Below are 23,903 nucleotides of genomic sequence, written 5' to 3'. Positions count from 1 at the left end.
GTTGTATTTTAATGATGTATACCTTGTTTATTATCCATTTTATTGTTTTGTACAAGAATCAGGCCATTAGTTGTTTGAAATTTTAACATCTGTCATTTCAGTGTCTTTTATAGTTTGCTGTGCAGTATGGATTACACTCATTGTTGACTGAGATTGTTGAAGACTGTATGGGTCTTACAGTTGCTTATTTCTACATGATTTGGTCTCTAGTGGAGGGTTGTCAATCATTCCACCTCTTCGTATTTCAAATTGCAGTTGTATTTAGTAATAAGGCCACACCAATTTGATTCCTTGTTCGACGGACCCGCCCGCACCTATTTTTTTCAAAACAGAATTTTATTTTTTTTTTTATATTCCCGCTTCCCGCATCCGGAAATGTAATCATGTCCATTTCCCGCACTGCTTTTTTTTTGTAAATATTATAAAAAGATATCAACATTTGTTTTTAAAATCACAGTCTAAACTGTATATAACGATTTTAAACATAAAAGCACCCCACCATACTGTGTAAATATCTGTGAGAATATTTGTTTCAGCATGAAACCTATTTATCCAAGGGAGTGCTCCGATATAAATTTACAACAGCGGAAATGCCTGTAAAGAACAAAAAATTGGTTTCTTTCCCCCTTACTTATATTCCCTATCAAAAAATGTTCGTTGTTAGAATAAAGTACAAAGAACGTCTGAAGGATTTGCCTTCAACTGCAATTATATTATATGCTGGCAAAACAAAACTATCCATAGCCGCTGCATGTTTATTCACCTGTCCTGATTGATTCAGGGGCCTGTCGTTCAGCAGTTATCGTTTGTTGATGTTGTTCATTGGTATTTTCCCGTTTGGATATATAAATTAGATCGTTGGTTTTCCTGTTCGAATTGTGTACGCTAATAATTTTGGGGTCCTTTATAGCTTGCTGTTTGGTCTGTATCAAAGCCCTGTGTAAAAGGCCGTACTTTGACCTGTGTTTGTTATTATCAGGTTGAGAACAACCCTCCCTCAGACAAGGGGTCATTTTACTGATGTAGAAAAGAAAATAGAAATACCAAGGATTTGTCTAGTTCTTCTATACAAAACCTTTGAAAACTTAGGATTTTGTACTCAAAAAGAGGAGAGTTACATCATATTTTAAACAACTTTTTCTAAAAGAGGGGTCCACTTATTTTGAATAATATTAAACTGTTAAAGTAAATGTGTTAATTTAACATGGTATAAAGTGCAGGAATATTACAAAATTCTTGGACATGTTTTGGCCATTTAATACCAGATAGATATATAGTTCTTTGAGAAAATATGAGCCCTTTTGTACAAACAAATATATTATAACTTATATTGATCCCTCATAAAAACATGTAAAAGGGATATTTATAACATTAAGGGGTTGCCCCCAAACTGATTATGACTTGGATGGAGAATTGTCTCATTGTCAGTCACACATACATAGACCAGATTTAATTATTTCTTGGTGAACAATGGTGAACAGGGAAAAAATACTTCAGAAATTAAAGAAATGTCAAAGTACAAGTGATAAATCAAGTTTTAATATTGTCAAAACCTACTATTTTATGTTTACAAAAAAAATTATAATCGCTCGCCTTTACTTTTCAAGCTTCGCCTCAAAAATTTGCAAATTAAATATTTTTTTATTAAAATTTTCAAATCGCTCGCTCGCCCCAAATTTTGGAGTCCAAAAATCCGTAAAACAAGAAATTAAATTGGTGTGGCCTAAAAAAAAGATAACTTTCTTGGAAAATCAAATTTAATACATAAAAAATATTCATGGAATATTAAACTGTTAATCTCTGGATTTCTGTACATTAAGTTCAATTAAAATTCCCCTCAATTCCTATTGCTATGTTTTCTTCCCCGTCTGTACCTTGGATGTCTAACGTCCATACTTTATGAGTATTCATAGCTATCACTGAAATGAAAAAAATCACTTTTAAAGGTCTTAGACAGTTCTTAAATATATTTCTTTCTGTGGTTTTTTTCAGTACAATGTGTACAATTTCAAAAGAAAATTAAACAAATTCCTGGCATGGTTCTACGCTCAATTCACCATTTCATGTGCCTTTATATCAGTTCTGGATATCTTCGAATTCTGTAACTTCAGAATTCATTTATTTTTTTACACTTAAAAATATATAAGGAAATGATAAGGATTTTGGAACATTTGACATTGGTTTTCATCAACCCATATAAAGATTTTAATTTTACCAAGCAGAATTCAAGAAATTTGTCTATTGTTCTGTATGAAATTGTTCCCAGCATGCCATTTTTTATTTATAAATGCCAAAACTAAATAAACACTGAAGTTACTGAATTCATTAATGGATTCAGTAAATCAATTCGGTTACTGTTACTGAATTCGTTAACGTTATCGAATTTGTTAACATTACCGAATTCGGAGATTTCCAGAACTGATATAGAACAGTTGTAAAAAATATAACATCACACAATCAAAATCATAATATAATGTTTATGTCGATTCTTCAGTATCATTAAAAAAACAAATAAATAAACTGAAATTTTAACTTTTCTAGGTCTGTTGATTATCTGTCACTGTACAGGTGTAATACCACAAAATAATGGTACGACACATCCAGTTGTATACAAAAATAGGTCCAAAACAAATAATCTCTTGAATTTGACAGTTGTAGGTAATTAATCCTACATTTTATTGCAGTAAAAATAAACATATGTCTTTGGTATTTCAAAGCACCATTATTTTTTTTATTTGGGGTTTCTATAGAATATTTTGTAAACTTGAGATTACATGGTTACTAAAACTTGTACACAGGTTAAATAAGGGTAGAAATTCGATTGGTTAACTTCCAGTGATGGTTATTTTCTTATATGCCATGAAATGTTGATTTTTTTTGCTTTAGTACTGGACAGGATAAAACGACTCATGCCAAGTATTTCTTTATTTGAAACAAAGATAGATTCTGCACAATTTTTTGAAAAGTGTAAATCTAACATTTGCAAACAAGTTTTTTTTTTGCCAAGGTTTAATAAAAATATTCTCATATAAGTTTCTTTGCCAAGGTTTAAATAAAAATATTCTAATATATGTTTTTTTTGCCAAGGGTTATGTGAGAACATTCTCATACACATTAGCTATGTAACTTTTATACTATCCCAAAATTACACAATACTTACATATCTGTCCCTCGTTGAGGGTATCTTGTATTGGAATGCATGAGGTATTGCACAGATCTTCTGGGAAGAGATTAAATGTACTCCTTCCTTTAAGTTGTAGTAAGATTATGATTGCTGTCTCTGTTTTAAACTGAAAAGTAAATAACAAGCTGGTCAGATTTTAGGGTGAAGAGGGGGGGGGGGGACACAATAAAACAACTAAACCTACAAACAAGGACTCATAAAAACTATTATAAGGTGGAATCAAGACTTAACAAGAGTAACAAACAATACCAAAAATATGTATCCCCTTGCTGTTAATGTTCTGAAATATTCATCCTTATATACAAATAGCTAATGTTGACTCCAAAAATGTAGAATTATCATTCATAGGTCTCACATTTAAAAACTTCAATAGATAGAAATAGATAGAAAATAAATAACTACTACTAAGAACTGGGACAGAAATGTGTCAATTAATCATTGAAAATGAGAGAAATTTATAAAACATGTATATGACTTTGTATTAAATCTAAGGAGAGCATACAATATCGGCTATAAATAATACCTCTACTATTTCCTTCTGTTTGTATTTCTTAGAGAAATATATAAAATTCTGTTCAAACATCTCCACTGAAGATGGTATGAAGTAAGGTCTCTTATAAAACCTCCTCATGGCTTTAGATGTTTGTTTTATACAGTTTGTCCTGAAATACAAATAACATCACTACTAAACAAAACTTGACCAATCAGAACATTTATTTTTAACTAATAATGATTACACTGGATGAAACAACAGTTGACCTCCCATGATTTTTCAACCTTGAAGTAACTCAAATTTTTAAATCATTGCTAATATACTTTAAACATTTTTTTTATATTTTTTTTCATGGTTTCACAATGAACAAGAATTTGTCTTAAGTAAACAGATGCCCCACTCGCATTATCATTTTCCATGTTCAATGGACCGTGAAATTGGGTAAAAAATCTAATTTGGCATTAAAAATAAAAAGATCATACCATATAGGGTACTTGACCAAAAATTTTAACCTGAAGTGGGCAGGGCTTCCAAAAAACATTTGAGCCAGCCGGACATTTTATATCTGATTCCGATTTTAATCCCTTAAGACTTAGTCACAAAAGGCAATTATGGTAATCAGATGGCCATTCCAATGATAATGACATTAGATTAAAAAAACGATTTTAAACTTTACTTTGATATGAATTTGATGTTTGGATGTAAACTGTTAAATTGGCAGTGCATCATCCAAAGTGTGCACATCAGCATGCTCATATCCGACATTGACATGACAATGGTAAAACATGGACCATAAACGGATACGTAAAATCCGTGTACGTTTCAAAGCATGACTGAGTGAAGAAGCTCTTTACATGTTATTTCTTCAACAAAATACTTGAAATGAACGTTTAGATACAGGTATCAATGATAATTTTAGCATTTTGAAGAAATAAAGGATGCATAATTAAATTTCCCACCTTTGCACATGCGCACACGTGTTCTAGTTCATTCAACGTGGGAGTGAGGTTCTGACGATTTTCCATTTAAACCTTTTAAAATTTTTCATCAAATCATGTAGATAATCTAATTTCTTATAATTTTAATCTTTTGGGCTAAATCAATGAGCTACAAACCGCTGAAATGTAAGAAAATAATTGTGAATAGCCCGATCAATTTATACGATGTCCGGTACTGAACATAGTTTACCTGTCACCTAAACAGGTAGATATTACCTGTCCAACAACTAATTAGCCTTGATTAAAATTAGAAAGTATTGAAGTAGGGGTTGTTTTGATAGTAATTAATCATCATGTCACTTTTATGACCGGAAATGTGTGGATGTTAAAGGCAAAGGTTTGGTCAAAAAGATCGTGAATTATTTGTAAAATGACCGAAAAAAGCCTTGAAAACTAAAATGTATATGACCGTTTCATGCTTTGCCCAGCCGGACTTTTACTGGACATTATACAAATGTCCGGAATATATGACCGTTTGGAAGCCCTGGAAGTGGGGCGAATGGACACACGGACGAACGAACTGAGGCACAGACCAGAAAACATAATGCCCCTCTACTATCGTAGGTGGGGCATAAAAATATGTATATTGAGCATATTTTAAGTACAGTTGCCTATAATTCAGGGGCATATCCAGACATTTTAAAAAGGTTGGGTTCCAAAACAAGGGTAAGGTGGGAGAATGGGGTGTTTTCAATGACATGTCCCAATTCAAATGAATTGATTGTTCATAAAAAGGGGAGGTCCCCAGACCCCCTCCCTCCTGAATTTGCAATTGTCATTGCTCATATCCACTTCATTTGTACACTGGTGGAAATTTCCCACATTGTCATCAAACTACATCAACTTATCTTAACATTTCATTAGTCATTTGTTAGTAATCTTGAAAACCATGTTAACAGTTCCTTACCATGAAATAAAGTATCCCTGTTTGATTTTATTTTCTTCTTCCATAAACTCATCCACATCTCTATATGGTAAGTTAGTACTCAGGTCACATGGTTCACTGTCAAAGAAAGCTGGATCTTTCAGGTAAATCTTTAAATAAATAGATAATAAATTACTGTGAAAATATGAGCAATTTTACAAAACTAATTTTTCTTGGGTATTGGTACTGTGAAAGGATATACCAAACAATATATATTTTTTCATAATTTAATTGTTCAGTTCTCTCAACATGCGTAACTACAATTCAAAATCCACATCCACAAACTCTTTAACTGTTACTTCACCATAGAAACTACTATCCCCCCAAAAAAACAAAGTATCACAGAAAGCTGAATAGTGAAAGAAAATGCTTTACTAAATAGTTATTTTTTTAAGGAGCTTATACAGTGTTAGCTAACTTTGCAACATATTTTAGGTATTTATAAGCTGAGACAGCTAAACTTATACATATACTCCATCCATAAAATGAGTTTGCTTGTGAGTTATGTTTCCAAAGATTACCAAAAAAAATAATATATAGCTTTTGTAAGTTATGTAAAGTGCATTATTCTTATGAAGTTCAATTTTGTGATATCTTTAGTATGTATATGCACTCTAAAACTGTATTAACAAAAATGAAATTAAAATACCATTAACCAGTGTGTACTACAACTAAGTTTCCATATTACAAAAGGCTTCAATATGCAAAAATCCAGTTTATTAAAGGATATCATCTTTAATTTGTCTTTCATTAATTATTCTCTTTTTAATTGTTTAACGTTTGTTATTACAGGGCCTTTAATAGCTTGCAAAGCGTTTAATTTTTTGCTTATTGTTGAAGGCCATACAGCAGCCTTGGTCTCTTTTTGATATACCAGACTTACTTCCTTTATCTTGCCTATCGTTACAGATGTCATTGATTCTGGCCAATCTCTCATACCATCTTTAACTATCACATGTTGTCCAGTCTGCATAAACTCTTCAACAAACTGAACTTCAGTTAAATCTGATATTCTTTTCACCTCAGTTATAGGGTTGCACAACTGAAATTATAATTAATATCTAATTAATAACCAGTTTGAATTAAAATAAATTAGAAAAACTGTGTTCACATCTCATAAACTCTCATCTGATTAAAAGGTTAATGTTTTATGACATAAATCCCAAATACTTTGTTTTTGGACTGAAAAATGAAATAGGAAATGCACAATAGTATTATATAATAGTTCTATGAAAGTTTAATTGTAAAACAGCCAGTCTATATTTTTGCAGTAGTTACAAATAAACTAGAGGCTCTCAAGAGCCTGTGTCGCTCACCTTGGTCTATGTGCATATTAAACAATGGACACAGATAAATTCATAACAAAATTGTGTTTTGATGATGGTGATGTGTTTATAGATCTTACTTTACCGAACATTCTTGTTGCTACAATTATCTCTATCTATAATGAACTTGGCCCAGTAATTACAGTGGAAAATATTTTCTAAAAATCTACAAAAATTTATGAAAAATGTAAAAAATTTACTATAAAGGGCAATAACTCCTAAAGGGGTCAACTGACCATATTAGTCGTGTTGACTTATTTGTAAATCTTACTTTGCTGAACATTATTGCTGTTCACTGTTTATCTCTATCTATAATATTATGCATTTTACCCCTATTATCTATTTTTAGCCATGGCGGCCATCTTGGTTGGTTGACCGGGTCACTGGACACAATTTTTAAACTAGATACCCCAATGATGATTGTGGCCAAGTTTGGTTTAATTTGGCCCAGTAGTTTCAGAGGAGAAGATTTTTGTAAAGGATTACTCAGATTTACAAACTAGAGGCTCTAAAGAGCCTGTGTCGCTCACCTTGGTCTATGTGAATATTAAACAATGGACACAGATGGATTCATGACAAAATTGTGTTTTGGTGATGGTGACGTGTTTGTAGATCTTACTTTACTTAACATTCTTGCTGCTTACAATTATCTCTATCTATAACAGTACTTTCTGTGGAAAATGTTATTGAAAATCTTCAAATTTTAAGAAAATTGTTAAAAATTGACTATGAAGGGCAATAACTCCTTAGGGGGTCAATTGACTATTTTGGTCATACTGACTTATTTTTAGTTCTTACTTTGTTACATTATTGCTGTTTACAGTTTATCTCTATCTATAATAATATTCAAGATAATAACAAAACTAGAGGCTCTCAAGAGCCTGTGTCGCTCACCTGTTACTGTGTTTACTGATGCCGTCCATCTTTGTTGGTAGGCAGGGTCATTAGACGCTTTTTTTAAATAGATATCCTAGTATTATGATTGTGGCCAAGTTTGGTTAAATTTGGCCAAGTAGTTTTAGAAAAGATTTTTATATAAGTTACAAAAATGACAAAAAGTTGTTCAATATTGACTATAAAGGGCAATAACTCCTTAAGGGGTCCTCTTACAATTTTGATCATGCTGACTTATTTGTAGATCTTACTTTGCTGAACATTATTGCGGTTTATAGTTTATCTCTATCTATAATAGTATTCAAGATAATAACCAAAAACTGCAAAATTTCCTTAAAATTACCCATTTTAGGGCAGCAACCCAACAACAGGTTGTCAGATTCATCTGAAAATTTGTGAGGGGATATATCTTATTCTGATGGACATTTAAATCTTGAAAGATTTGCCCTTAATGTCTTAGTTTCAAAGATATAAAGCAAAAACTGCTTTTTACCACTATGTTCTAATTTAAGCCATGTCGGCCATTTTTTTTGGTAGGCTGGGTCGTCGGACACATTTTTTAAACTATAAACCACAATGATAATTGTGGCCAAGTTTGGTTAAATTTGGCAAAGTAGTTTTAGAGAAGAAGATTTTTAGAAAAGTTGCAAAAAATGACGAAAAGTTGTTAAAAATTGACTATAAAGGGCAATAACTCTTTAAGGGGTTGACTGACAATTTTGGTCATGTTGACTTATTTGTAGGTCATACTTTGCTGAACATTATTGCTGTTTACAGTTTATATCTATCTATAACAGTATTCAAGATAATTACCAAAAACTGCAAAATTTTCTTAAAATAACCATTTCAGGGGCAGCAACCCAACAACAGGTTGTCCGATTCGTCTGAAAATTTCAGGGCAGATAGATCTTGACCTGATCAACAATTTTACCCCATGTCAGATTTGCTCTAAATGCTTTGGTTACAAAGATATAAGCCAAAATATCATTTTACCCCTGTGTTCTATTTATAGCCATGGCGGCCATCTTGGTTGGTTGGCCAGGTCACGCCACACATTTTTTAAACTAGATACCCCAAGGATGATTGTGGCCAAGTTTGGTAGAATTTGGCCCAGTAGTTTCAGAGGAGAAGATTTTTGTAAAAGTTTACGGACGACGGACGACAGACGCTGGACGACGGACGACGGACGCCAAGTGATGAGAAAAGCTCACTTGACCTTTCAGGTCAGGTGAGCTAAAAACAGCAAAATTTCCTCAAAATTACCAATTCAGGGCCAGCAACTTAACAACCGATTATCCGATTCATCTGTTAATTCCAGGGCAACAAATTTACTTCCTGTCAGATGATGATTGTGGCCAAGTTTGGTTAAATTTGGCCCAGTAGTTTCAGAGGAGAAGATTTTTGTAAAAGTTAACGCAGGACGACGCCGACGGACGACGGACGCCGACGGACGACGGACGCCAAGTGATGAGAAGAGCTCACTTGGCCTTTCGGCCAGGTGAGCTAAAAATGGTTAAAAATTGACTATAAAGGGCAATAACTCCTAAAGGGGTCAACTGACCATTTCTGTAGTATAGACTTATTTGTAAATCTTATTTTGCTGAACATTATTGCTGTTTACAGTTTATCTCTATCTATAATATTATTCAAGATAATAACCAAAAACAGCAAAATTTCCTTAAAATTACCAATTCAGGGGCAGCAACCCAACAATGGGTTGACCGATTCATCTGAAATTTTCAGGGCAGATAGATCTTGACCTGACAAACAATTTAACCCCCATGTCAGATTTGCTTTAAATGCTTTGGTTTCTGAGTTATAAGCCAAAAACTGCATTTTACCCCTATGTTCTATTTTTAGCCATGGTGGCCATCTTGGTTGGTTGACCGGGTCACCGGACACAATTTTTAAACTAGATACCCCAATGATGATTGTGGCCAAGTTTGGTTTAATTTGGCCCAGTAGTTTCAGAGGAGAAGATTTTTGTAAAAGTTAACGACGGAAGACGATGACGGACGACGGAGGCCAAGTGATGAGAAAAGCTCACTTGGCCCTTTGGGCCAGGTGAGCTAAAAATGTCTAACCTTTTATATTTATTACATATTTCCAACTTGGTAAGGACACTTTTGATTGCAAGTGGTGGATTAAACCAGGTTTGACGGCATACCAAATTTTCAACTTTGTCATTTATATTTTATATGAATTGATCATGTTATTTAGGAGTCAATGTCATCAATGGGACATGACTGCCTATTCACACATCAAAATCAGTGTGGCAGTGAATTATAATTGCACATCAGGCAAAGACAAATTTATGCCACTGGAAAGATTTGCTGTGCATCAAGGGGGTCTACTCCTACAAATGTAGTTAATATCTCCCCTGTCAGTGGAAATACACAGTTCAGGTCAATTTTGTAATTTCAAGCCATGGTAGGAGTCTACATTCATATTCCATGCTAGTTTTTTTTATCATAAGACTTGCACATTAATCACCTTTGTTAATTAACAATCATAGCTTTCTTATTAATCAAAGAGCTGAAAGCTCTGAGGAAAAATGACGCCACTGCCTCTAATATTGGGATATTTTATATGCAAGTCTTGATTTTCACATACCGTAATAAGTTGAACATTGCAACATGTCTCGTAAGCATATTATGGATATTCGTAAACGAGTGTGTGAAGTGAAGATGACAACTGAATAGGTCAAGAGTCAAGACTACCTAAATGATCTACAGTATCCAATGACTACAGGCTGTTTTTTTTTTTTTTGTACAAATAAATAGGTCAAGACTACCTGAATGATCTACAGTATCCAATGACTACTGTCTGGGTTTTTTTTTGTACATATAAATAGCAGTGGTCTCGTTAGCCCAAAATAGAAGGGAGCTGCGCCCTGGGTGCCCTAAGCCGCACCCTGTGTGCCCTCAGCCGCGCCCTTCTGCCCTGACGCCGTTTTCTGAAAAACCCTTGTGCCGTTTTGGTACAATTGTCTTTTGTTTCATCGATTTCTTATCAGAAGTTAAATTACATATATGACACCTGGTGATTGCCCCCAGGTAACGAGGTTAATCATGTCATTACAATCAATTATTGTGGATAAGACTTCAAAGGTGTTAATTACTAGGTAATTTAATTAAGACAATATACCTTTTTGTCATAAATATGATGAATGTGTCGGCATTTTCTTTTCGATCTCCAAGTCACAATGGAAGAGTGTATGATTATGAATGAAGACTTTCATGAATTTAGAATTGAATTGAAGTAATCAACTTTGCCTTCACAGAAACATCGTCCATCTCAACTTGTGAGCGACAAGCAGACGTAAACATGTTGGAAATTAATTTTGGAGTTACTTCCCCTGAAAAAGCTTATTACAAAATTGTGCTCCTAAAATATTATCTAGCACTAAAAATAGGAAAAAATAACCAATTGAATATAAAATTATATAAGAATGTTACCTTAAGGATACTAACTGTCTTTGAACATACAAAAAAATATATTGCAATTAATTTTTGATAATCATACTTTTGGCAATCCATGTTTTATACATTCTCAATTATGAAATATGTATATATTAATTGTTTGAATGGTGTCAAGCTATTAACTTACAAAAATGGAAGTGTGTAGTTAAACTCTCATCACAAATCAACACGATGAAGCTACACTAAATAATATATTCCTAAACACAAACAATAAAAAAAGTTTTGAGGGCCAAGCTCTAGATGAAAATTTTGAAATACAACTACTCTGTCATGTACATGTATGGTAAACTATGAGATGTTTAGTTTATGTTCTTTCTTTTTGGAAGGAGAGTGGGTGGGGAGAATAGTAAGTTTATTTTTCCTCTTTTGGTTAATAGTATGAATGTGTATTGCCATGTTATATGAACATGTAGTATGAATGACTTTTCTTATGCAAATTTTATAGAATAAATAATCATAACAACAACTTATGCATCTTTATTGACAATATATACAGTAAAAAAATATGTGAACTTGTGATACACGCAGGGACGTAGACAAAAGAAATGAGCAGTGCCTTCTCCTATCATAAAAAAGTGCCCTGCCCTCCACTGGCACCCTGCCCCTTTTGAATTCTAGCTCGAGCACTGAATAGGTCAAGAATACTGGAATAATATACAATATCCAATGATTACTAGCTGTTCTTTTGTACTAACAAATAGGTCAAGACTATTTATATCATCTACAATATCCAATGACTACTGGCTTTTCTTTTGTAAGTACTAAATAAAGACTACCTTAATGATCTAAAGTATTCTAAGTATTGTGTATTTTATTTTCTTGCAATTACATTTTTCTAAATCAAGAATACAGACTACTAGTATCCTTTCAAACCAATTGATTATGAAGTTCCTGTTGTAATAAGCTCTTATACCCAACTAGTCCTATAACATATGACTTCGCATTCTTATTCAATTTTTAACGTTTTTATACTGATATTTAATTTTTTTTAATTTTTGAATGCGAAGTGTGACACATTAATAGTACAATATTTTTTATCAGAACAGTAAATAGAAATAGTAAATAATGCTCTTGAGGTCATATGTTATAGGACTAATTACCTACATTACTCATTAAATAAGTTTCTAGTGACATACTCAAATGTAGTTATTTCTGTTACTTGAAGCAAATTCTATTTCTGTAGATTTACACAATATTGTTATACTTGTTTTATTTCACATTGAAGATTAGACAAATAGGGGTACTCCTTTGACTTTTTTATTTCATGTCAGTCAGGTCCTTTATATGAAACTTGAAACCACTTCTCGACCATATTGATATTTTATTATAACTCTGCCCATGACCCATATAATTTGATATTCATTCTTTAACCATATATCATAGTAAGCCAGTTTTTTTAATTTAACACCACTTCACAATCTTTCATGTTAAATTTTGTCTCCATTTAAGTTTACGCCACTGAACCATCATGGTATTAAACACAATTCCAAGTAATTATGCTGTTATAGTTGGTCACCATATAGTCAACTTGGGTGGCATTCCAGTTTTTGAAATTTGTGTCAGATTGGATAATAAACTAGACGTATGCGACCCCTACCCGGTAACAAAAATAAACATGTCAAGGGGCAAAATTTATCACCAGCGATTACAAGTCAAAAGAGGATGGATAAGTCTCCAAAATGCTTGCCAAACTGGAACTACAACAAGATCTCCAGACAAGACGAACAAGGCATTGAAGCCAAAGTTAGTATTTATGTACAAAGAAATTGAGGGGCTGATTCACGCTATTGAACCAGACGAATTCCTCTTAAAAGCATGTTCGAAGAGAACCATAACTGCCGAGAAATTCAAAGAATACCACGAAACAATCATTGTGGAAAAGCAAGCAAAGAATAACTCTGACTGTGAGTGTATTGACATTCCGCCAAGTAAAACACCATACAATATTCAAACTCACTTTAGGGCCTTAGGGTACAAGTCAAATCGGCTCCCATAGAAAAAGTCAAATCGACACCTGTTTAAATCGACATCTAGTCAAATCGGAACCTATTTAAAGTCATTTAGGCATCCACTAATATATATAAATAATTAAACCCTTAAAAATGTGGATTTTTTTGGAAAAAAAAGTTTGTTTCTAGTTTTTTGGAGAAAAAAATTATTTGTTTTTTTATGTTTGTTTCACCCTCAGCTGCCACTGTATGTAATGCTAAAATTGAAAGAAAAAAATTGTTTTCGACTTGTCGTGAAAAAAATAAATTGTTTTACGCCACAGGCGAAAAAAAAAGTTTGTCCGTAAAAAAAATCCATAGCCCCTCCCTGCCTTACCTTTGCACATGTGGGAAAAATATTTGTGACAAAAAGTCAGACTTCTCTTGTCAAAAGGGATTTATATTTATATTGCAATAAATTATTCAGAAGGAGGAACATTCAGTTTAGATTATATTTCTTATTCTATGAGCATTTAGAGTTTAATCAAAATTCTCCCAACAGCAACATACTGCTATTGTCAACTGAGTCTTGAATAATTTTATAGATAGATTCAAACCATTTGAAGTAGAAGGGCATCTAATTCACATGACAAAGGAAAACAATGAATAAAGACAACAATTTAAAAAGAAATAGATCTTTTTTATTTATTCAAAACAAAATCTTCTTGTCTGCAAGATTGCAAATTCGTAACTTCAAGGGCGAACATGTAAACAGGGCGAGTTGTCCCGATACCAAATTCACGCATGCATACTACAAATACCTACAGTAAAAACATCCGGTTACAAGTAAAAAATTAACGTTCATGTAGATGAGATGAAATCTAATAATTTACATAAATAAAAGGGTACATATTTACGATAGTGATTGTTTTTCAATCCTAATTTACAAATTATATGATTGAGATGCTTAATCATGTGTAAAAATCGGTGTCAGGAATCAGAAGTTGTTATGAAATTGTAATACACAGAAACGAATGCTGCATACGGAGATTCAATGATTTTAAAGTCGGCACCATTGGCCTTCAGAAGACTTGAAGTCTTCTTCCACCAAAAATATATATTAAACAAATCTAACATGGGTGCCAAATTGACTATATCAAGTGCCGATTTAACCAGGTGCCAATTTGACTAGATGCCGATTTGACTATACCGGGTGCCGAATTGACCAGGTGCCGATTTAACCAAGTGCAGATTTGACTAGAATTCCGTAACAGTGATCGCGCAAATCAGCTAGACGACACTGTTGTGCACGCATCAAACGTAGAGAGCTTCAAATCTGTTCTCCCGCCCCGCCAATAAAACTGTTCTATTAAAGCCAGCATCGATATCGACAATTTATTCACATGTCATACAGATACAGTCTGTTACAGACTCTACTATTGTAACTTTGTAAACAAAGATTGAGTCGGATTTCCAGTACTTCGATCTGTCTTATAACCAGTAGAAAGTGGACCAACACGGACACATTATATTTTCTTATAAAAAAGGCAGTTGTTTGTAAAAAGAAAAGACTATCAAGTTTTCCCCGATTAATTATATATCTTTAATGTTTTAACAATGTTTTAGTTTTACTTCACATAATCAATAAAGTTACAAAAAATAGATTTATGAGTATCTTAACAACATTGGTTGGTACACTTCGATCTTTTTGGTAATAAGGACTGGAGGTATGTAAGCTGGTTCCCAGTTGATTACTACACAATATGATAATACAAGTAAATTCCAGTTTGTATGTAAAATAGTAAATACGAAACCAAGCGCGGTAGACGGAGAAATGTAATGGAAAGAAAATACGAACCAAGCGCGGTAGGCAGAGAAATGTAATGGAAGTTCAGTTCACTAGTATCGGAAACATACCGCTGAAAGCGTCATTTTCCAAAAATTCATACAAAACTTGATACATAATCTTAAGGCCAAAAAAAAATATATGTCTGTTTCCTGTTTCCCGACCGACCCTGACTCAAACCCCCCGACCCTAGATCTTTTTATTCAAATCCGGAAAAAAATCGTTTCCGGTCCGATCCAGATCCATATTTTACTATGCCCAAACAATCAAAATGGCTGCTCCCAGCACAAATGTACAATTAAGGTTTAAAAAATGTCAGCACTGGGAGGATTATTCAATTAAAGCTTCTTTAAAGGGATTAAATCATTTTGGGGTACAGGACCCTAACCAAACATGACATTTAACCGACTGCAAATCTGACAGGGAGTGCAAAAATTAAAAAAAAAAAAAAAAAAAAAAAAATCCCGACCTACCGACCCTGATTTATTTGCCTTGGAAGCAGGAAACAGACATATATTTTTTTTTGGCCTAATCCACGGGGGGGTAACTTCGATATTTTCTTGGTAGGGGTGTGCCATTTTTGCATAAAAAAACGTACCCATTTTAATATAACATTCACTGAAATTCAGTACCTATAGTTATATAAATATTTAAGAAAGAATGACCTATACTTATATACAATATTTAAAATATGACCCATATGACCACTAACTCACCGGGGTTCATTTGGGAACTTATTTGAAAGCACTTTGTTTGAAAGGTGAACTTTCAAATGAATTGATTTAATTTAATATAATAATTGACCATTAATCAGTAATGTATGATTCTCAATAGCATATTTATATATGATATGTAGATCATACCCCGAATCAATATATAGTTATCAAACGTAAATGCATTTTAATATAGGATGTCATTAAAAAGGAGGGTCATTTTTATATAAAATCTCGCAAAATTATGACCCATATTTTTGGCACATCCCCGTATACCCAATAATAGGAAGTTGACCCCCCGTGGCCTAATCATTAATAAATGGGCAGTTGTAAATGTCAAAATTTATCTGACCGTAGATAATGGTAGATATAAATATTTCACTAACCTGACAATCTTCTTCAGTTAAGTATTGGTCAACAAATAATGGATTCTTAACTAGACAGTCGTTGTTATGTATCTGGATCCATTCATAGAGGGGGTAAAACTGAAAAATAAAATATAAATGTGTATATTATATGTTGTTCTTTCCCTTGCAAATCAGTATACTTTGCTAACCTTGAAAATAACTAATACGTTGTAATGTAGCTCTAACTTGTCACTTGTGTGTTTCAATCCTTGCAATAGCCTAGTTTCAAACTACAATTTAATCTTTGTTAAAAATCATAGAAAGTGATATCCAATACATGTTTTTACTAAGTACATTTCATAGGTACATCTAGGGGGCCGTGGGGACACAGGCCCCCTTTAGTGAGAAAAATTTGGTTGATTACATGTACATGTATATAGGGAATCACTGAAGCATGACTGGATCCATACTCCTACTTCGAAACATTGTATTGTCAATTCATAAATGTTTTTTTTTAGTATTATTTCAATGCATGAAATATAATTTAACATGAATATCGCATAATGAAAAAAAATGTTGGGATTTGAATCATTTCAGGAAAATACATATATACAATACTGCTATCATATCCCTATATAATTTTTAACAAAAATGAAAATTTCATCAAAGTTTCAGAATTTAAGTAATTCTTCAGAAAAGAATCCAAAAAGATTATAGAACACTCCCATAAAATGGGTTTTTACAATGCAAGTAAATTTAAAATATTAACAAAATCCCATTAACATGATTAAGGAATGACAGTCATATTTTTCTGTCTATGAAGATCTAGAAATAACATTAAAAATATGGTACACCCTAAATAACTTGCTCTATTTAGAAAAGACAGAATAAATATCGGTCATTCCTCATAATTTAATTCTTAATTCCATTTTAAGCAGCATAAATCATGAAAAAATGTTGATGATGTCACAGTTGCTTGACAAAATTATGTATATGAGCTGATAGACAACGCTTTCAGCCAAAATTAAATTATTTTAAGATATATGGAAAAAAAATACTTATTTTTTACAAATTTACAATACTTGAAGGGTATCTAAATGACTTGAAGTCATGTGACTGGTAGGAAAGTTGAATCAAGCAATCAAGAGGAGCATTACAGCCTCTGACCAACAGAAAGTCAATTACTTTGGAATATATTTTATGCTTCTTTGAAACTTAATTATTTTAATTTTAGTATTTTTGCCAGAGATCTCAGGTAGAAAGTGATTAACAATGAAATTCATACATTGTTAATGTATGCGTCATGAATTTAAGAGATGTCAAGAACTCAGCCTCCCATAATACATTTTTAAATATGTCACTCTGACATACCTGCAATTTTTGCGCTTCATTGAGTAATATGAAAGTTTACATCCAAGTTCTTTTCTTAGATACTATTAAATTGACATATATCTATTATCTAGTATGTTGTTTTCACTTCAACTAAATTTTACTTTTATTCTTGTTTTTAATTATAAAATAAGTTTTCTGTTAGGGAAATTTGGGGAAATAGTAGACTGAAATTTTTATTCTTTTACACATTTCATTGTCAGAGAAATATTTGATATAAAGAAAAATATCATATTTTCTGGAATTCATTAATCACAGTTCTGATAGAATTGGCATGGTAATTCTGTTTGACTAAAACACCCTGGAATCAATAAATCTATTTCCTTATCTTTTCCACATGATGAATTTTCTATTTAAGAAAATTGCATTTCTCCATTGAAGCAACACTTTTTCATTATATTATGTTCTTAATTGAAATCAAATATTCCACAGTCAATATGCTACACAGAAAACAGAAAAGAAGAATAAGAATTTTTTTTTACAAAACAGCAAAGTCTTTATTTCAAACCAACAATTTCAAACTATACTGTACATGCAGCCTGTGTTGCTCTCCTACATGTACAAAATTTGGGTCTATGTGCATTTTCAACAATTAATGCCTCCAACATTGTTGACTAGATGAGAATTCATGAAAAAAAGTATTTTTGTTTTAACAGGTACATGTACATGTATTGCTGATAATTTTTATAAGTTTTTCTTCTTCGCTAGAATATAAATGAACCCTATTTTATCTGAGTTATCTCCCCTTATTTTGCAAAGTCAAAGAAAAAGAAGGAACCAAACACAAATATGTTGGGTTTTTTTAAGAAATTACAAATGAAAATATGATAAAACATTTAATTTTCTAATTTAACATTAAGAGCCTTACACATGAATTACATACATGTACTACACTAAATTTTCACATGAATTAAAGATCTGGACCAATTTCAAAATTCAAGATAGAGGAAGAGACCCACCTTTAATAAGATAACAGGCCAACATGAAAAAATTGGTAACAATCTTCATTATTTAAGGGCATATGATACAGTTTTGATCCCGTATTTAAATTTGGATGAAAATTTGCATATACGCTATTTTTTACCTGAATACATTTGTACATCAAATATGTATTAAAAAAAAATACCTTCATGTGCTACGTTTTTAAGAAATTGAGGTTCAAGTTTCAGATATTTCCTTAAAGTAAAATACAAATTTGTGGACGTATTTTTCCTTTTGATAGAAATACACAACTTTTTTGTTTTAAATGATAAACATGAGCTGTAAGTGTTTTTTTGTTAAATTATCTGTAATTTATGTGTTATATATAGAATAATACATGGCAAAATCGACCAATATCAGCCATCGGGACCTTCGGCCCTCAGGACTGATATTGGTTTCTCGTGATGATACAGCATGCAATACGGATTTTGCCATGTATTATTCTGTTTATCATATATTTTTACAGAATCAAATTCATGCCATATCCGTTTTTTTAAATCGTCTGAAAATATAAGGAAGAAAAGAACATTATGATTTTCCTGTATTTTTTCAGCTGCCTTTTTCTTTTACAGTTTTTACAGCCATTTCTACATCTTATTGTATTTATTCTTTATGAAAATCGCTAGTAAAGTTACTTGGTAATGATTTTTTTAAAAATATCGATTTAAGTTGAAATGATATGACATTTTTTTAGGAGGAACAGCAACTGGACGTCATAGGTCAAACATTGACGTCATTCAAATTGTGACGTCATGCCAGGTATGCGATACAGGATTTGCTATGCGATGCGGGTTTAGCCATGCGATATGGGTTTAGCCATGCGATACGGGGTATGCGATACAGGGTAGGTGATACAGACTGGACAAAAGAACCTTTATTAGATATACAAAATTGCTGTATTTTGTACTAAACATATGATAAATAAATATATATTGCATAAATTGTACATTTCATTTTTACAAATATCTCAAATGTATCAAATGTTCATAAATGTAGAAAAAAACGTCATTTTTTGCTGTATAATAATCAAATTTTAAAAAATTGCAATATTTTCGTTATCATGAAAATTGGTAAACATAATCTTCTTACGTAATCAAGCCAAATGTCATATTAAAAAGAGGGGTCAATGAACTCGTTTTCAAGTTGAATCAGTTTGAATGATAAAAATCAGCAGAAACTGCATCTTTTCCCGATAAGTCACTGTTTGACGTCGCGAAATAACAATTTACTTTAGCAACATCATTACCTCCCCTGTAACTATATTGTATGCCCTTGAAGAACAATAACCATGATAACTCAATTAAAAAGTCCTCCGACAATGTCTGATGATTTCAGCCAATTGACTTTGTTGTCTTGAAAAAATTAGATCTCGAGTGACTGTTCTGGACAGAGTATAAAGAGAATTAAAAAAAATTGAACTATAGTCCAATAGTATGTTGCCTAACTATTGATACATAGAAAGTTATGCCAGGTATATATATCTTTTTAACTACTCGAACAGTCTACATGTAGTCAGTGTGTCATGCTTGTTTGTGGTGTTTAAATAAAATACCTGAATTGCAGTAATCCTTACTAAAGCTTGTCCAAATGGTTGAGAAACTAAAGCATAGCTGACAATACCGAATAAGACAACAATGCTTGTCATCAATGATAAAATTCTAAAGGAATATTTTCGTTGACCCTTTTGGCATTCAACGACAAACGGCTCTGCAAATTCATTTATTTTGTGTGCACTATATCCAGTTTGTTTACAAAATTGATGCAATAATCTTATTTCATGGTCAACATAGTCAAGCTTATCCTGCAAACTCATTTTTGCAAAACTTTCTGAGAGTGTTTCCTCCTCCAGCATCTTCACTGGCATTAATTTCTCAGACCAACATACAACAGGAAAAAGGAAAAACCCCGCGAAAAACGAAAGAATGTACCTAAATACATAACTTGATTCCGATCTTGACTTTTTTTACAAGAATTGGAAATTCTATCAATAATAAGTTATGGTGGCATATAAACGATCGTCGGATAAACACAGTTAAAAAAATCTGATGATCATTTAGACGCCCTATACCTTATAACTGATAAAATTTCTGATTTCTGTGTTTTTTCTCATGTAACAGACTGATTACTGACTTGTCATATCATAGAAATAACATTGTTACAGTAAATGATAATTACTACACTTTCATACCACAACAAATATTGTATTGGTACATGTATCACTTATATTTGTATCCATATAACAAACAAAAAATGAAAAGGAATAACTTTGCATTACCTCTTGAATACTATGACTTTTTAGATATTTAGACATATTAAGACTAATTAAGTAGATGTTGATAATATTGGCTTGACATGCTTGAAATTCTATCAGATTACTTTTGGAGCAGTTATGAGTCTTTGAAGCATGCTCACAAATGTTCTTTTGATGAAATCATTTTCATATTAGTCAAAATTTTCTTTACTTCGACCAGCTTTGGAGGAGATATAATCAAAGAATTGATATAAATCAGCACAGAAGTTTACTTCCTAGCTCATCTATCCCCAAGCATCATGTCAGGCATTGTCATTACTAAAAACCAATAAATGTATTCTAATCTGAGGAACAATTGAACATTTTAACAAAATTTTAACTAATGATACAGACGATCCACCACAAAGTAATATAAATAGAACCATACCAATAGGAAGCAAATACATATAAAAAAGAGGTGGTATGATTGCCAATGAGACAATTCTCCACAAGAGACCAAATCGACACAGAAATTAACAACTACATGTCACTGTACAGGGATAAACCAGCAAAGTCAATACCGCATAATCAGCTATAAAAGGCTCCGAAATGACAATGTAAAACAATTCAAGCGAGAAAACTAATGGCCTTAATTTTTATCAAAAAAATAAACAAAAAACTAATATGTAACACATAAACAAACGACAACCACTGAATTATAGGCTCCTTATATCATGTTCTCAAAACTAGATATCATGTCCCATTTAGAAAAAAAAAACACGTGAAAAAAGAACCTAGCTATTATGTGTTGCTCTCCTAGCTACAAAATGTATCCAAAATCAAAGATGTAGAACATATTATATCATAATAATTTGGTAACTAATGTAATTACTGTCTCCTACATGCCTTGGACATATTTTTTTTTAATAAATAACACTCATAATGCTCAGATTGGTTGTCAGCGTGCAACACAGTTAATAACACCATATAGGAAAAACATAGAACTCCTTTTGTCATAAGACACTGTCAAACATCCAAACATACTATCCACACTCATCTTTATCCACACTCATCTTTATCCACACTTGTCATATCATAGAAATAAATCGTAAATTCATTTTTAAGATGAAGAAATAGAATAGTATAGATTATTTCTCCACTATTCATTACATTTTTTTGTAAAAACTGCATTTTCAATATACTTTATAGTAGGAAGTCAGATTTATTATGAATTGGACAAGTTCTACAGCACTGCGGTAACTTGACATCTATAGTTGCCAGTTCCTTCTGAAAACCGAGGTTCAGTCCTCTAAGGAGTTTTTATAAACAATGTTTTAATACATTTTCAAGTAGGAACACATATTACAAACCATTTTTTGTGTAGGGCCGGACAAAACATATAATATTTCTTCCAGTGGAATTAAATTCCTGGATAGTTCAACTTCTACCTTTCCATAAAAAGCGGGTTTTGCTGAGGGGATCTTCATTTCTGTAATCATTTTATATTATTTAGGCCATTTTTTTTTCTGTATACTTGTTTTTTTACCACTATTCTCTTTTATTTATATATATGTTTGAGTGTATGCACACACTTTATACTATTCTCTACTTTTTATCTCATTTTCTCCATTCATTCCCCATCCCCCCCTTTTTTTTTTTTAGCTATTATTCCCTTTTATGTTAATCCCAAGCAGATTCTCATTAATTACTAGTAGTCTTGATGATTTCAATCTGTTCATGGACATTTCTTTTAAATATATAGTACTCTAACTATGAGTTTAGCTTAAGACTTTATAAAGGGAAATTAAAAAAAAAAAATACTCGGGTATCCCTATCCTGTCAACAATGAGGTTGTGAGTTCTAACGCCGCACGTAACAGGTGCGCTCGACTCCAAACTTAATTGATTAGGATTTTCTGTTTTCACGCCGACGGTCTATGCTTCTCTCCAGAGACTCCGGCTTCCACCGCCAAGAAAAAATAATCACGACGAAATGACCAATAGTGCAAAAATTTGGCGTAAAATAAAAACGATCAATCAAAAGGGAGTTCTTTCAAAAAAAATAGAGAATCCGTCGTTTACCCACTGGAAACAAGCAAAAAAGTTTCAAAGCATAGTCGACTAATATCACATGCCTCATCTTTGTCCAGCATAGTCGACTTATATCCCATGCCTCATTCTTGTCGATATCGATATATCATGAATGTATGTATATATACGTGTGTATATACGCATGTATATACGTGTGTATATACGTATGTATATACGAATGTATGTATATAGAAGTGGAGTTTTATATTAAATGACTATCTGTGTCATATGATTTCTGTTTCACACTAAAATTTGTATTTAAGCTTAAAACCAGAACAAAAGATAGAAAACTCATAAGTCGAAGAGAACCCACGAAACTACATAACACCGTATACATAAAAGTTCAAAGTTTAGCCTGAGACTCAACAACACGAACCTCACCAAAAATCTTCAGGGTATTAGTTCTTTATGCCCTATAAAATAATGAATAGGAAAAAATGAGCACAAAGAAGTCACGAGAAAAAAATAAGGTGAGTAAAAGTATAGAAAATAGAAATCTTTTACAGAATTAGCGTTGTTTTTAAAGATAAAAAAAAATAGAAACTAAGTATACCCATCTGCCATCCCGCCCTATGAAAATCAGATGTTATGGGTTAAACTTAATTTTATTTTTTGAGATTTCAACCACCTCCTTTAATTTCTGATCGTTGTTTATAGTAGATCCTAGTATATTCGTATTTTGGCAATCATGATCTGAGTCGGAGTCTTCCCTCATAGAAACTTAAATGACTCAAAACTTTAGAAACTTAAATGACTCAAAACTTTAGAAACTTAAATGACTCAAAACTTTACACTTAAATGACTCAAAACTTTACAAACTTAAATGACTCAAAACTTTAGAAACTTAAATGACTCAAAACTTTACACTTAAATGACTCAAAACTTTACAAACTTAAATGACTCAAAACTTTAGAAACTTAAATGACTCAAAACTTTACAAACTTAAATGACTCAAAACTTTACACACTTAAATGACTCAAAACTTTACAAACATTCACACAATTTTGAGTATACATCAATTATAATACATGCTATAAACTTGTATCAGTATAATAGAATTTATCAAATTCAATATTAT

At 32.2% G+C, this 23,903-nt stretch overlaps 1 protein-coding gene across 1 annotated transcript; it reads right to left on the bottom strand.

The window, feature by feature from the left end:
* Positions 1–1,739: 1,739 nt before the first annotated feature.
* On the bottom strand, positions 1,740–20,423 carry LOC143069074 (uncharacterized). The gene is made up of 7 exons (XM_076243522.1): positions 20,058–20,423; positions 16,175–16,273; positions 6,484–6,642; positions 5,583–5,710; positions 3,708–3,846; positions 3,161–3,290; positions 1,740–1,919 (listed from the first exon to the last, which is right to left on the bottom strand). Exons 1-7 carry the CDS (start codon positions 20,367–20,369, stop codon positions 1,822–1,824), a joined length of 1,065 nt encoding a protein of 354 aa, XP_076099637.1. The 5' UTR covers positions 20,370–20,423; the 3' UTR covers positions 1,740–1,821.
* Positions 20,424–23,903: the final 3,480 nt, after the last annotated feature.

The sequence above is a fragment of the Mytilus galloprovincialis genome, chromosome 3 (genome assembly GCF_965363235.1).
Source record: "Mytilus galloprovincialis chromosome 3, xbMytGall1.hap1.1, whole genome shotgun sequence".
Classification (NCBI taxonomy): Eukaryota; Metazoa; Mollusca; class Bivalvia; order Mytilida; family Mytilidae; genus Mytilus; species Mytilus galloprovincialis.
The sequence above is the reverse complement of the archived record's forward strand: the minus strand, read 5'-3'. Positions and strand labels throughout refer to the sequence as shown.